The sequence below is a fragment of the Syngnathoides biaculeatus genome, chromosome 2, assembly GCF_019802595.1.
Source record: "Syngnathoides biaculeatus isolate LvHL_M chromosome 2, ASM1980259v1, whole genome shotgun sequence".
Taxonomy (NCBI): Eukaryota; Metazoa; Chordata; class Actinopteri; order Syngnathiformes; family Syngnathidae; genus Syngnathoides; species Syngnathoides biaculeatus.
Genome location: NC_084641.1, coordinates 12,610,128 through 12,626,661, shown reverse-complemented (window position 1 = coordinate 12,626,661; position 16,534 = coordinate 12,610,128). Strand labels below are relative to the sequence as shown.

At 40.2% G+C, this 16,534-nt stretch overlaps 1 protein-coding gene and 1 non-coding gene across 2 annotated transcripts in view; one reads left to right on the top strand and one right to left on the bottom strand.

Annotated features, from left to right (window-relative positions):
* pex14 (peroxisomal biogenesis factor 14) overlaps positions 1-16,534 on the top strand; it is a 69,421-nt gene that overhangs the window by 35,862 nt on the left and 17,025 nt on the right. The window contains exons 4-6 of the mRNA XM_061834175.1: positions 7,738-7,863; positions 10,690-10,775; positions 12,531-12,633. Coding sequence (XP_061690159.1) covers positions 7,738-7,863; positions 10,690-10,775; positions 12,531-12,633 — 315 coding nt within the window. The remainder of the gene's footprint in view (positions 1-7,737; positions 7,864-10,689; positions 10,776-12,530; positions 12,634-16,534) is intronic.
* Positions 11,926-11,998, bottom strand: trnat-ggu (transfer RNA threonine (anticodon GGU)). The gene has a single exon. It is a non-coding gene; the product is annotated as a tRNA-Thr (tRNA).

Sequence of the window (16,534 nt, the reverse complement as noted above, 5' to 3'; positions counted from 1 at the left end):
AGCAACATTAACCCCCGATCCTGGCTCCAAAGAAGGCAAGTGGAACTGCTGGTCCCGAAAAAACGAAAGTGGTTCGTAAAACTGTCGACTTCAAGAAGGATTTGATAGCCGAGCATGAATCTGGTGTGCGTGTTTCTGAACTATCGGAGAAGTATGGCATAGCGAAAATGACGATCAGCACCGTTCTGAAACACAAGGACGCCCTCAAAGCAAGTGATGTTGCTAAAGGAGCAACCGTGTTGACCAAGCAGAGGCCAAAGATCTTGGAGGAAGTTGAAAAGTTGCTTCTTATTTTCATGAACGAGCAGCAGTTAGGTGGGGATAGTTTGGGCAAGGAAGGAAAGAGATGTCGTCTGACGAGGCTGAAGGCAGGATGTCTCAAGTCCTGATATTAAAGCTATCTGTGCTAAATAGAACGACATCCATAATTTTGTAGAACTTCATCACCCGAATAAAGCTGAATGTTGCAGAGCGCTGCAAAATTTTAATGATGTTATGAGCCACTTCAGAAAAGTGCTTAAAAGATGGCAGAAACAAACATTAGATTCGTTCTTTGTGAAAAAGGGACGAATTAGCCCCATTGAAGTTTGTTTTGCATTGTTTTTTTCTTTTGTTCCATTAACCCTACCTCTAGTTGCAAGTTACATTTTTTTTACGTTACATACTTTCTGTGCAAATGAAAAAAACAATTAATTCCCCTCTCCCTCATTATTGCTTGTTTAAAGTTATTCTGCACTTTTGTTAATAAAAAAAGGTTTACAAGGCTGGGGGCCGAGTCGCTACAGATACGGCAATGCACCTACAGCCTAGCATATTCTACTAGGCTAAAGTATACATTTTAAGCAGAAAATAAAAATATTTATTCAATGATTTAATTTTTATAAAGTATTTTAACTATACATGGGAAAATGTGCTTTGGTTTTCGAACAGCCTTCTGGAACGGATTGTGTTTGAGAACCAAGGCACCGCTGTGTGTGTGCATATATATATATATATATATATGCGAAAAAAAATTGCAAACATCATAGTCTGTTCTATTAAGTGAGAACTAGTGTATCAAAATAAATTGCTTGGAGTAATACCAGTAATTGATAGTTGTAAGTCTCAAGTAGATCAAGAGTTCTTTAGAAAAATAAGGATGGATGTACATTTTACTCATTGAAAAAACAATCCAAGACCAAAACAAATATAAAATAATCTAATCCATTAGAAGATTTCACTTGTAAAATGACTGACAATGATGTAAAAACGTGTAGTTTCCTTTTTTTGCTGAAAAAGGAGTTTAAAATGATTGATGAAAAACATGATGATGATGATGATGAAGAAGCAGTTGGCAAGTTGTTCTCTTGACTGTTTTGATTGCCTTATATGGACCTATTTTTTTTAATACCTACATAATGTATTGGACAGTGTGCCCAAAAAGTATTTAGTCAGCCAACAATTGTGCATGTTCTCCCACTTAAAAAGACCTGTAATATTCATGAGAGACCAAATCAGAAAAAAAGAAAATTTGATTTTAAAATAATTAATTTGCAAATTATGATGGAAAAGAAGTATTTGGTGACCTGAAAACAAGCAAGATTTTCTGGCTCTCACAGTCCTGTAACATCTTGGAGAAGCTCCTCTCTCTTCCACTTGTTGCTAGGGATACAAATCTTACAGTGTCAGACACGTCTCCTTGCTTCAGCGAGATCTGTCTGAAGTTTGGTAGAGAGCCTTTGTATGATCCAGATGAGGATCTGGAGAATGTCATATGGTCAGAAGAAACCAAAACAGGTAATGTCATGTTTGAAGGAGAAAGAATGCTAAAATGCATTCAAAGAACACCATACCTGCTGTGGAACGTTGGGGTGCAAACATGAGGCTTTGGGGCTGGTTTTCAGCAAGTAGAGAGAGAATGAATGGGGCCATGTATCGTGAGATTTCGAGTGAAAACCTCCTCCCACCAGCAGAGGCTTTGAAGATGAAATGTGGGTGGGTCTTTCATCATAACAATGATCCCAAACACACCACTGAGTCAATGAAGCAGTGGCTTCGTAAGAAGGTTTTAAAAGCCCAGCCAGTCCCCAGATCTCAACCCCATAGAAAATCTTTGGAGGGAGTTGAAAGTCTTTGTTGCCCAATAACACCCCCAAAACATTACTACTCTACAGAGCTCGTGACCGTGACGTCACGATTTTCATATATTGCCGGTCAAAAAGAGCTGCTCGACAGTGTGGGGGACATTGAACCAGAGCAGAATACACACAATGCCGGAGACTTATTGTGGTGTTGGTTGTGACAAAAGATGAGACAGATATTCAAAGAGATCATTCTATGGAATACCAGTTGAAAAGACAAGAAAAGATCGATGGATTTCAGCAATTAAACGTGATGGATGATGCCCAACCAAATACACACAACTGTGTAGCAATCACTTCACTTCAGGTTGGAATTATTCTTCTCAATCTCAAATTCTCATGAAGTATTTATCGTATTTTCATGGCTGTAAGGCGCACTTAAATGTATTGAATTTTCTCCAAAACGGACAGGGCAGCTTATAATACGGAGCGCCTTATACGTGATCCGTTGTCCAAAATTTGTAACCGACTGGAAGCATTTCCTGCTGACATGCTAGTTATATAAAAGGAAAAGCGGACCTGTGAGAAGGCAGCATGTGGAAGTTGCAGGAGGAAGTGCGGGCGTGGAGAGGATGCTAAAGGCACGCCCCCCAGAAGGTACAGTGAAGAAAACAAGTATTTGAACACCCTGCTATATTGCAAGTTCTCCCACTTAGAAATCATGGAGGGGTCTGAAATTTTCATCGTAGGTGCATGTCCACTGTGAGAGAGAGAATCTAAAAAGAAAATACAGAAATCACAATGTATAATTTTTTCACAATTTATCTTTGTGATACATCTGCAAATAAGTATTTGAACACCTGAGAAACCCATTGTTAATATTTGGTACAGTAGCCTTTGTTTGCAATTACAGAGGTCAAACGTTTCCTGTAGTTGTTCACCAGGTTTGCACACACTGCAGGAGGGATTTTGGCACACTCCTCCTCACAGATCTTCTCTAGATCAGACAGGTTTCTGGGCTGTCGCTGACAAACACAGAATTTCAGCTCCCTCCAAAGATTTTATATTGGGCTTAAGTCTGGAGACTGGCTAGGCCACACCAGAACCTTGATATGCTTCTTACAGAGCCACTCCTTGGTTTTCCTGGCTTGTGCTTCGGGTTATTGTCATGTTGAAAGACAAAGCCACGACCCATCTTCAATGCTCTGACTGAGGGAAAGAGGTTGTTCCCCAAAATCTCACAATGTATGGCTGGAGTCATCCTCTCCTTAATACAGTGCAGTCGTCCTCTCCCACGTGCAGAAAAAAACACCCCCAAAGTATGATGCTACCACCCCCATGCTTCACAGAGGGGATGGTGTTCTTGGGATGGAACTCATCATTCGTCTTCATCCAAACACGGTTTGTGGAATTATGACCAAAAAGTTCCATTTTGGTCTCATCTGACCACAAAACTTTCTCCCATGACTCATCTGTATCATCCAAATGGTCATTGGCAAACTTTAGACGGGCCTTGACCTGTGCTGGTTTAAGCTTCCATGCCATGCATGATTTCAAACCATGACGTCTTAGTGTATTACCTACAGTCACCTTGAAAACGGTGGTCGCAGCTCTTTTCAGGTCATTGACCAAGTCCTGTCGTGTAGTCCTAGGCTATTCCTCACCTTTGTAAGGATTATTGAGACCCCTCGAGGTGATATCTTGCATGGGGCTCCACTCCGATTGAGATTGACCGTCATGTTTAGTTTCTTCCATTTTCTAACTGTGGACCTTTTTTCACCAAGCTGCTTGGCAATTTCTTCGTAGCCCTTTCCAGCCGCTTCTAGTTGTACTATTTTGTCCCTGGTGTCTTTGGACAGCTCTTTGGTCTTGGCCATGTTACAAGTTTGAGTCTTACTGATTATATGGGGTGAACAGTTGTCTTTATGCAGCTAACGACCTCACACAGGTGCATCTGATTCAGGATAACACATGGAGTGAAGGTGGACTTTTAAAGGCGGACTAACATGTCTTTGAGGATCAGAATTGTAGCTGATCCACATATGTTCAAATACTTATTTGCAGCTGTATCATACAAATAAATCGTTTAAAAAATCATACGTTGTAATTTCTGGATTTTTCTTTTAAGATTATCTCTCACACAGTGGACATCCATCTATGATGAAAATTTCAGACCCCCTCTATGATATCTAAGTGGGAGAACTTGCAATAAAGCAGGGTGTTCAAATACTTATTTTCTTCACTGTACATAATGCCAGTATGTGTTTTGTGCTAAACAACACAGCTTTGGATAAGGTCCCCCAAAAATGGCACCAACAAAGAGAGATGCTTACAAAGAACAAAGGACCGCCGTGAATAAACAAGTGCAGCTAATGAGCTCGGACCTTGCTGTTATACTGGGAGCCTACAAGACAAAGTGGCCCAAGTTGGAAGAACAACACGAGCAATTGATTAACAAAGAAAAAACAATCGCCGTGAAAAAAAAAAAAAAAACAGAGCAACTTCATTCACTGGACATCGCTGTGAACAAAATAAAGTGACGTTGCAAGCGATGTGGGAGCGACGGATGACAAATGGTGAACACAACGTTATTAAAAAGCAGCCCCGGGCGAGTTAGCCACAATTTCTGAAAGGATTGTGGATGCTTGGGCTCACACCTCTGTTTCCACTTGAGGAAGTAGGAAAACGAGCTTTGCCAAGTCGAGAAGACCAAGCTGAATTTCCATGGAAACAAGATGAGGTGGTCCAAGTTGGAAGAACAACACGAGCAATGGATTAATTAACAAAGAACAAACAATCGCCGTGAAAGAAAAACAACGAAGCAACTTCAGTCACTTGACATTGAGGCGAACAGGGTAAGCAAATTGAAGTTGCGAGCGGCGTGGGATATACCATATACGCAGTGAGTTCGGTTGTACTTTATTCAAGTATTTAATGATGTAGCTATACGAAAGCGATACAAGGTTAAAGCATACGGTAGCATGCATGCACGCTAATTAAAAAGGCACCCGGAGGAAAACTTGAGTTCGGTTATACTTTAATGAAGTATTTAACATTGTAAACAGTGAACTTGGTTGTACTTTAGTGAAGCATTTAAAAAGCGTGCATACACGCTACCATGTGGTTTCAGCTAGTATCTCTATGCAGCTATACTGTATAGCTACATATTAACACTTAAAGTACAACTGAACACACGATTTACACTGTTAAATATGTCAGTAAAGTCCGTACCACTGAACTCTGTTTCCTTTCCGGTACCTTTTTAAATAGCGTGCATGGATGCTCCCGTATGCTTCAATCTAATGTTGCTATATAGCTATATTCTTTGCGGCCCGAAACATGTATGTAAATAACATTTAAAGTGCATGTTTTGTGTCAATTATTTCTTCACTCATCGTTTTGTTGTCTGCTGTTTATGCTCTTCTGTTTGCTGTGGTGTAAAGATTTTGGTTTGGGTGAAACCGTGGGTGAAGATGGTGTTGACTCATGACTCTCTTCCACCACTCATAGTGGAGGGGAAAACAGTGTAAGCTTGTTCTTCTGCTTACAAAAATAAAGGTGCAATTGTGCCTCACTGTCTCGTGAGCGCCACCTTGCCTTCGCCTAATAATACGGTGTGCCTTTAAGTGTGTTAAATTCTAGAATTGCACCCGTATCTGAGGATGCACCTTTTAATGTGGTGCCCCTTATAGCTGTGAAAACGCGGTATAATGCCAAGTTGGCTCAATTGAAAACAATGCGTTTAAAAAAAAAACAAACCCGGGAATCGTCCCCAATGTACATGAAGCGTGTTGCAGCCACACGTTAATCTTCAATAAACCTGTCCCTGACATTTTTTTTTTTTATATAATATGCATTGTTCTCAAATGAGTCCAATGCGTATTTAAAAAAAGAAAACAAACCGTCGGTCACAGAGAGGTTTAACGCACTTCATGTACGGAGGAGCCGACTCGCTCTCCCCCCCCCCCCCCAATCATAGTTAATGAATTGGAGTTTGTGTAAAACCAGGAGTTATTTATTTAAATATTGGTATTTGTATTGAAAAATTCTGAGTGGCTCCATGTGGGATTTATTCTTGATTGAGAACACATCCAACAACGAAGTATTTGTATGCATCCAGCTTTTTCTACACTTTCAAACTCTTCCGTGACAATCTCGACGACTTACTCAACAGATACATGTGTAAATCCAGTTGTCCAAAACAAGCAGAAGCTGGTTAATAGTAAAATTTCTTATTGGCGAAAACATAGACTTCGCCATCAGATATGGGTCCTCTATGCCAAGTGTCTCTCATTTTTCCACATATCTTCGTTTATCATCACCTTCTAAATGTTTTACGGTATTGGAAAAAACTCTGGGCATCGTAAAGACGTATTTTCGTGTCATCTCCAACCGACTTGGCATTGAAGAATGGTTTGCTTGACCTACACTTCCGGCCAGTGACGTGATTTGGTGACGTAGGTGCACGAGCTCTATAGATCTACATGGAGGAATGGGTCAAAATACCAGAAACTATGTGAAAACCTTGCGAAGACTTACAGAAAATGTTAGACCTCTCTCATTGCCAACAAAGTGTATATAAAAAAGTATGATGATGAACCTTCGTTAGAGACCAAATACTTATTTCCACCACAATTTGCTAAAAAATTATTTAAAAATCAGGCTGATTTTGTGTTTGCTCCTTTTTTGTCTCACAGGTGAGGTATGCCAGTGATGAAAATTACAGGTCTCATCTTTTTAAGTGGGAGAACTTGCACAATTGGTGACTGACTAAATACTTTTGTGCCCCACTGTATATATATGACTAGCTTTCTTTTTCATTGTTGTTATTTAAGTCAAATCTGTACTCAGAATTAGGGGTAGAACACTTTTTGTTTCACTTCTTCCTTCTCCTATTGAACATTTGTATTAAAAGATGACATTTACTGCTGCCCCTGATCCTCTTTATTTTATCATGTGTACTATGTTGAAATATTTGTATTTGTTCAATAAATTTTGTTTTTAAATTCAAAAATTCATGAAGATGTAGCACTATGCTTTGTTTCAATTCAAACATTCATTCAATTTAGACCCACATCAGTGGTTGCTCACAGCACTGGAATACAGCCCTTTATTCCCACAAAATGGGATGTTCATATTAGATTTTTTTTTCTCCTCCCTTCTGATTCTCCATCAGGGAGTCCTTTGCAATTTAATCAAAACTAAAATCATTAAAAAGATCTGAAGATTAAATTATATTGGCATTTGCAAATTTATGTAATACATTTACATTACAATGAAGAAATTAAAATAAGGCGTTTTAGCTGTCTGGGGTGTATGAAATTTCCACATGGGAAATATAACAAGAAGTGGACAGACTTATTTTCTTTGCCTTTGGTGACAGTTAATAGACTTGCAGAGTTTCAGATTTCAGTGGAGGGACGCTTGGCACATTGTCTCCCTTGATAGACATCGCTAAAGCTTAAGATGTCCCCCAAATTCCCTCAAGAATTGTTGAATTATGAAATTAACATATATTCTTGAGCTTTACAGTTGGTGAAATTGAATGACTTCATATTGAGGAGAATTAACAGTTTTAATGATTGCATTATGGTCCCAAATGAGTCATTTTGTTGTTAACATGTACAGTAAGTCACCGAAACTTCAGGAGTTTCTTAAATGTCTTAATTGATTGCAGGCTTGACTGATGAGGAGGTTGAGTTGGCCATTCAGCGTTCAGACAGGAGAGAAGATGGCGTACCTTTGAGATCTGTGAACCCTCCACATCCTCTTGACTCTCCTCATTTAGTTGCTGTTCGAGACAGTGAGTGGACAACTGTTTTTCATACCTCATAATGGCATTGTTATGCAGAACATGGGAAGTAAACGCTTTGTGCTTAAAATATCAGTTCAATTTTTGCTCTTCCTTCTTATTTCTGTTAAAGAGGTTGATTTCATGGGCACTCATTTCGTAAAGAAATGGGGCTTGCACACAAGACGACAAAAAAAAGTTTTAACTTCAGAATGCCCTAATCTTGACTCCTTTGTCCATATGATGTATGTGGCTCTCTATGAAGGGATAGCATTGATTGAAATTACAATTGATTTAGACTGTGCTCTACTGAGTGCTCTTTTAGTCCCTTAGACAATTCCCTGGATTTATTTACACTATTCCCTGTATTACAGCAATAACATTGATAGAGATTTTAGACCACTGGTGTATGGCATTGTACTGCACAGCTCCATGACCTCTGCCCTTGCCATAGCGTTTCAAACAGTTCCACCCTGGCAAGACCCCATGAGGCAACTTGTCTTTATTACCTCAAGGGGTTATGAGTGCTGTCCACTGATTTACCAATGCAGAATGAAGATGCGTAATGCTTAACCCATATGACAATGATTCCAGATGTATTCCACCCTCATTTATTACTACACTGTCCTTGGCTCTCCCGGCATCTCATGTTTTGTAATGAAAGTGATGTTGATGGGATGGCCATGTAGTTAGGGGGACTCGTGGCTCTCCGTCCATAGTGGGGGGTTTTATATCAAAACTGCTATAAGGAAGCTGCATAATGAGGTGAGAGTGGGGAGTTTTGTAAGGGGGGTCATGCCGAAAAGAGAGGGCTACCTCCCTGTGATGTCCTTGTTATAGGGACCGTACGTGGGGACCCGCATCCATCTCTGTCGAAGTAATGGATACTCTGATCTCTATTTCCATGGAGTAGAAGGACAGGAAGGCCTCCACTGAACCCAATAAATTTGAGAGCAGATTGGAAAACTGGGGGATGGAGTCCACTGTTCCCCATCTTAAGTGACCAAATAAAAGAATGGAAGATGGCAGAGTGGAAGTGCTAGAGAAAAAGGAAGAGACTGACAAAGAATGAAAGGTTCAAAAGGGGAGGGGGAGCAGGTGAAGATCCCATGTGATACAGTCAGTCTTGTCCAGGGTCATCCACCCATACCAAGGACGCTGAGGCCTTTCAGAAGCACAGTATTGTGGGGCAGGTGACAATCTATCGCAGCTATAATGTTGATGAAGACCCAAATTTATGTGGTTACCATATGAATGCTGGAGAATGATTCAAATATTTTTGATAGTGAAGGTTACAAGATCATCCCTGAATGCTGCAGCAGCGATAAAACATGCCCTTGTATGAAAAGAATACCATTCACCTTGAAATTATGTACCACAAAAAATGACAGTCAGTTTTTCATTTTGCATGCCAAATCATATGAAGCCTGCAAAACTGTTCTGCTCCAGAGGCCTGTGGTCTTTCATTTGAGCCTCACCTAGTTAAATAAAAAAAAAAGATCAACAAGACCTGTTTTTTTGTTAAGTGACATTTTCAGTTCATTACTTTTCGTATTTGGGGAATTTCCAGTTTGACAGACAGTTGGTGCTTATGACTGCTAACACAATGACATACTTTCACAGTACCTGGGTTTTAAAATCCCCCAAAAGATGTTAAACACATACTCATTGACGCGAACAGGGTATCTGTCACTCAGCAAAACATTGACAACCAAGTTAATTTCGGCTTGTTTCAGTTGTTGGCTTGTTTATAGTGGGTTTTAAAAAAATCTGCACATCACTGTCCGAATGCTGTAAAAATGACCCAGACAATCACTTGACTTGAATCCTGTCAAAAATCTGTGGAAAGAACTGAAACCGAAGGGCCATTAAAGAATCCAACAGAACCTTCAACATTTGAAGACTACATGTGTAGAGGAATGGACCAAAATCACGCCAGAGCAACGCATGCGACTAGTTTTTTTCCATACAGGAGGCGTCTTGAAGTTGTCATTACAAACGAAGGCTTTTTTATAAAGTATAAAATAAATATAAGTTGACATGTTCAATACTTTTTCCCTGTGTCATCTCACATTATTACACACACTCCTGACTTGGAACAGTGAGCGACTGGTTAGCGCATCTGTCTCACAGATCTGAGGACCAGGGCTCAAACCTAGCCCCACCTATGTGGCGTATCCATGTTCTTCCCGTGCCTTTCTCCCTGTATCCCGGTTTCCTCGCACAACACAAAAACGTGTGCTAGGTCTATTGAAGACTCTAAATTGACCCTAGGTGTGAAAGTGAGTGTGAACGGTTGGGATTATACCTGCCATGTCATTGATTGGGATAGGCTTCAGAATGCTGGTGACCCTAGTGAAGATAAACCATACAGAAAATGGATGGATGGATGGATGGATGGATGGATGGATGGACACAACTTAATTTCTGATTTGATTTTTTTCTACTTACTTTGTATATATGAAATACTTGTACTGTTCCCAACATCTGGTGACAATTTTATGTCAGTAGCACGTTTGGAAGACAACCATTTGCACTCAACATTCACACCTACGAGCAAGTTAGTGTTCAAATAACCTAGCACGCATGTTTTGGGGGTGTGGGAAGAAACCAGAATATCCGGAGAAAACCCACCCAGGCAATGGAACAATATACAAACCGGACACAGGTGGGGTTGGCTTTGAACCCAGCTTCTAAGAACTGTGAGGGAGATGTGTGAACCGGTGGATCACAGTGCCACATTTGTAGGTTAAAATCCCCCAAAAGATGTTAGACACATACTCAGCTTCAATTATGCCATTTTTGTATTGACATGAAGTATTTTATCCTTTTATCAAGGTCCAAAAGGCTACAGATGGAGAAGCTATGGTACCTTCGCCATCATGATGGTGGGCATAGCCTACAGTTTTCATCATCTTTACAAGGTGCGGTAGGCTTGTTTTCTAACATCCACCAAGTTTTTTCTGTTTGATTTGATGTGTTTTACACACACAGATCTGTTGGTAGTGCCTCAGGGTATTACATTTAAATTGATGGCCAGCGCAAATGTTTAAAGTAGCCCCCATCCCTGCAGCATGTAACTTTTTTCTTCAAAGCAGATAGTCAGTTAGAACCCCTTTTTTTCTTTTACTTCCACTCCCCTTGGTTTCCCCTGAGTTGTTTTTCTCTTTTAAAATGTACTGTGGCAAAGATGATTCAAACCCCATCTTTTTTTTTTTAATCTGACCATCTCAAAATAATCATCCTGGTTAGGAGTGCTCTTAAAGGCCCTTAAACATGATCTTTTGGACCTCTTGTCCTCAGTCCGATTAATACAAAAGTGGTTGTTACCATAGTAGCATTCTGAGGGCCATGCGAACCCTGTTATGCTAATTTTGGAGGACGAAGGCTTTCCTCATTGAGTGCTGAAGAGTACATGACACAGCCAGACTTTTGTGTTACTCTTTATATTCAAGCTTTATTTACACAGTTTTCAGATCACCAAGTCATTTTCTTTCTCAACAGATGTTACTTTGCAAAAATAGACAGTGTAGCAGTTCAGTTTCCTTCATGCAAGGTTCACCAGCCCCCGGTCACCAGAGTGTTAGGATCCCCCAGTGGGATAGCACAGGTTGCTGTCATGTCACAAGAGCATAACGCTAGTCTCACCATATGTCCTGGCTTCTGCCCAGTACTTTGTTATTCTGCACCTTGTGAACACCTCAGTCACAGCGATCCAGTTATTAATTACCATGCGTTGACACAATTTTTTTTTCTCCAAAAAGTGTTTATTACTTGTGCTGGTATAGCCTGCTGTCAAATGAGTAGGACGGAACATTGGGGCCCAGGTGACTTTGAAGGGAGGTAGTCCACCACATTCTTTAATAGTTCAGTTTTGCCATCTGTTTCAGGTAACACTTTTTTCACATATCAGAAGTATACATTAGTATTGTTTTTGATTGAATACTGTGTGTTTCTTTCGGCTTGTCCCTTTCGGGGTCGCCACAGCGTGTCATCTCAGATGAACGCATATATATGTTTGGCACAATTTTTACGCCGGATGCCCTTCCTGACGCAACCCTTCTCAGGGAGTGGAGGCCCCAGTGGGATACGAACCCACAACCTCTGGTTTACCAAACCAGTGCTCTAACCACTGAGCTACGGGGCCTCCTTTTTGATTGAATACTAATCATATTAATTGACGTGAGTTTCCTTGAACTGCTCTTGCCTTGGCAGGAATTGTGTTTACTTGGCCTAGCCCATTGTCATTATTATTATTATTGTCATTATCCACTAGGCTGTTTTTTTTTCCTCATTTACCCTGACTAAAACCAATAAATTTTACACAAGTGAAATTGGAATGAATCTAAAGCTAAAATAGTTGAATATATTCAATTGAAATCCTCCAAGTTGAATGTAGAACCAGATTGATAGATTACAAGAATTTAAAACTCAAAATAAGAACAGCTGTGATGCTATTTTCTAATCTACTAATGGTTTCAACACTTGATACTTGAATCACTCTCGGAAATGGAAGCTTGCACTTAATCAGCCACAGTTTACACAATGATGCACCAGTCTAATACAACAATGTCTTTGACCCTCCACTGCCACGTCTTGGTGGCCTTTTTTGCCTCCTCATCTTTCTTCCACTTCCCAGCAGAGCGAAGTCTAATATTGTGCCACGCTTTTAATTGCAGAAATACATCCTTCCCCTCATTATGGACAGCCGCGAGGACAAGAAGCATCTGCAGAAGATAGAGAGCAACATTGGAGCGATGAGTGGCACGGTGACACAGACAGGTGAAGATTAATATCTTCATCAGTTTTTTCCTCCTTAACATTTTCCCTCATTTATCTGTTGCCAAAATTGGGAGGCCCAGCGCATTTTTAACAAATGATGCTGCTGTCATTTCGCTTTAATTTGAAATTGCTTGTTTACTGTCAAGCTCGAGCTCAATTAATTACGTTTCGCTGAAAAGCTCTTAACCTCAGAATATTAATGAGGAGTCAGCAAATGACAACTTTTCGTTGCCCTCCCCCACCCACCCTTTCTCATCCCCCCAACCCCCATCCCTCTCCAATCACTACACCAGGTCTATCTAGTGCATTACTGTCATTTTCAGCAGCCATGCTCTGCCCCATAGGTGGCGAGAGAGTTCATTTTAATTTGCTGTGTTGCTTGTTTGCGTTTTGGTTGGATGTGCATGAGGCATGGCACTGTGTGGCGTCTGGTCTCAGCATTGGCCCTTGTGGGTGAGACACAGTACACAATGACAGGTGCGGCTCCCATGTTGGACAAGTGAGGAATCTCAAGGTAGCTGTCAAACACCTAGCGAGACAGTGCGAGAGAGATGTCCCCCCTGCTCTTCGTCAATATAATTAAAAATCCAGGATGGAGTAAATGAGAGAGGCCCTTTGACAAAGCTTGGAGACTGTCTTTTTCCACTGATGCCATCTTTTCATCTTCCCGGCACTATAACTACTTTGATGCATTTCCATTGGTAGAACCGGGTACTGAGAGGTACTATTTATTCATACATAATCAGACAACCAAGGTGTGGACAGAGTCACATAAATTATTAATTTAATGACTTTAGATAGAACATGACAATATGTTCAAAGACTTCAAACTTGACCTGGACTTGAGCTGCAATGACACCTGACTTCATTTGGATTTCAACCAAATGACTTGGAAAGTCTTGCTACTTTGACCACAGTACTGAGAAACCAAATGTCAAAGCTTTGCATTCTATTGGTCCTTATTGCTCACTTATTGTGATACTACAGAAAAATATATAAAGTGACAACATGCTGCTACAGATCTCTCTGGTTATGGTCAAGATGTACAACTCTATTATTACTATATTTAATTCTAACTTCTAACTAACGCTAGACATTTAATGACCTGATATTAGCTGATATAGCTATTGTAAAAGAAGTGACCAAGAGGTCATTTTTTTCCACACAGTACCTAAAGTAATGGTTTCATTGACAAAAAATTAAAAAAGTCCAAGATAAATCAGCAACGAAGCCACCCATAAAAATATTTTGGTTTCCAATAACAAGAGTGGGAAAAATTAATAGGTAGGTGGGTCGTAATTTTTTTTTTTTTTTTTGCAAAAGTCATTCCGTGATATTCTACAAATATTTTGGCCCGTATACAACCAATAAATATATTCTGTGTGTTAATGCAGATTATCTTTTAGCAATGAATTATATAAATATTTATTTCTTCACATTTTCAACTTCCCAAAAATGATTTAAAATCACCGATGTGCATACCTGAATAACATACGTACCTTCTTCTTTGGATACTGAACTTTGAAATGAGGCGCTGTGGCTCAGTCGACCTCTTCTAGAACTTTGCTAAAAAGGTGGTGACTTCCTTTATCACCATTTTTTTAACAGAAAGGAAAGGTCTTGACTTTTCCTTGGCAGCTCCCATCATAGTGAAATGCATCCATTTTTGGCCGTTCAGCAGTTGCATTTTTCCTCAAATGAAAAATCAATACCCTAAGATCCGGATCGAACTGTCTCAAAATCATGAGAACATTCGCATTGGATGCCACCTTGTGTTTGCTCCGGTCACAGTGCAATTTGTTTCAATGCATCTTGGAGTGTTAAAGAAGGGTTCACCTTTCTCAACTTATTACTCACGATGTATTCGCCATTTAAAATAAGCGAGAAAGCAAACGGCACTCTGCCCGCCATGATAGCCGATAGCGTGAGGCAGACGGCGAGAAAATCACTTCCTGATTGGTTTATACTTGAGACAGAACACGGGTTACTTCCCTTGTCCAGACTTACGTCCCCTTCGTGTAAAAATACATAAATAAATAAAAGTGCCGACTTCGGCAATTTTATTTGCTTTTGAATATTTACGGGCGGTCAGGTTACGGGAAACCTAAATATTTTTATGGATAAATGTGACACTTAAAATAGTTGTACATTCCAAGAACCACTGATAACATACACAGAAACGACAATGACAATGGAATAAGTTATTGGAAAAATAAACACACATTGCATTGTGGGAATTGTGTGACTTGCTGTCATGCTTGTTTTTGTTCGGATTATATGCACAATCCCGCACATACACGCCGAGCGCTGTCTTGGTTTCTTGTTCATTAGTTTGTTTAGTCAGTGTTGCGTTCTCAAGAGTCAGAGTAGGCTACACCATTCCCGCGACCCTTATGAGGATAAACGGCTTGGAAAATGAATGGGTGTTTCAAGCTGATCCTCTTGCCTTTTGTCCATACAGTGAACATACATTTAGAAATATTGCTGTAACTTGGGAATCCGTTTTTAAACTTGTCTACTGTTAGGTCTAGGGTGTTTTATCCATTTATGCAGTCAGTACTTAAGATTCCAGTTGAGTAACAAAACAACCTGTTCTTTCCCTCAGCCTGTGTTGGAACTAATTTGCTCTGACTTTTGGTAGCCAAGTGGCTATTGTAGTTAATGACTGTTGTAGTAAACAATTGGGGTTGGAGGTTGCAATTACTGTACACCATTCACACTGGCTTCCTTTTGTCTGCCTCTACCTCTTGTTGCACTGAATAAGAGCGATCAGCCATCTCGTTGCTGCCAACTGCTTGGACCTCATCTTGTTAAAGTTCATGTGTTTCTCTTGTACCAAGTGCAACAAGGTGATGATTCCAGTTGAGTGGTGGACTACATTTTTCTCCCTGGCCAGCACCAGCGCCATAGTAGGGGCCTTGACTCCCATTATGATTTGCCTGCAACATCACATAGACAATTAATGAATGGATCTTGGAACAACTTCAGTGAACCCAGGCTGTAATGGAATTGTGAGTCTGTTTGGGCATTGTCTTTGTGCACCATATTGGTGACCAGCTGGCCATTAAGATATACAGGGCTGGACATATGTAGTGTACATTATATTGAAGTATTTACTGAATAATTTACTGAATGGACAATATGAACCCTCCAAACAGCAGCTGCAAGCCTCGCATGACATCGTGTCTCATCTTTCTGTCGTGCGCAAACACAAACGTCAAAGCTACAGCTGCCTTCTGATTCATGCTTTGCCAAAGTCATTGACTTCATTATTTTTGGCCTCATGTCTGTGATGACTGTGGATAAGAAGTTATGCATTTTTTGTTGGTACAAAGAAGTCAAAGGTTGGACTGTGAACAGTTTGGCAGCAGTTGTTTTAAAAACTGGGCCAATGGTAATTTAGAAGTCTCAGTAACACGGGCTGACGGACTGACCTACTCATATGGAGAAGTCATTCTGCAGTAAGGTGTTGTTAGAAACCAATCAGGCAACCCTTGAATTGAATGAAGCACACAATATCTCAGTAACTTTTTAAAGAGGGCTGTCGCATTTACTTTTATAACTACCCTCAGTGTTTGGTCTCGTTCAAAGTCAGAAACATTTTGGGACCAGCCATCTTGTTCAAACTTTTGTTTTATTGGATTCCACTAGCGTGGAAAGATCAAACATCATAGAACTTTACCCATATTAATACTAACCCGACCCTTTGAAAGATCAAATATTTTATCTGTTTCAGTTTTGTACTTCACAGAGTGGCTCAATGTTTTCTCCAAGCCTGCATTTAGGTGGTTATCTGAATCCCGTCCAGCCGGCTGCAGATCTGGCACTTAAGCATTGGCCTGACAACCTCAGCAGTGGACTGCCACAATAACCGTTGTTAATTCTATTCGGCTTGATTTAA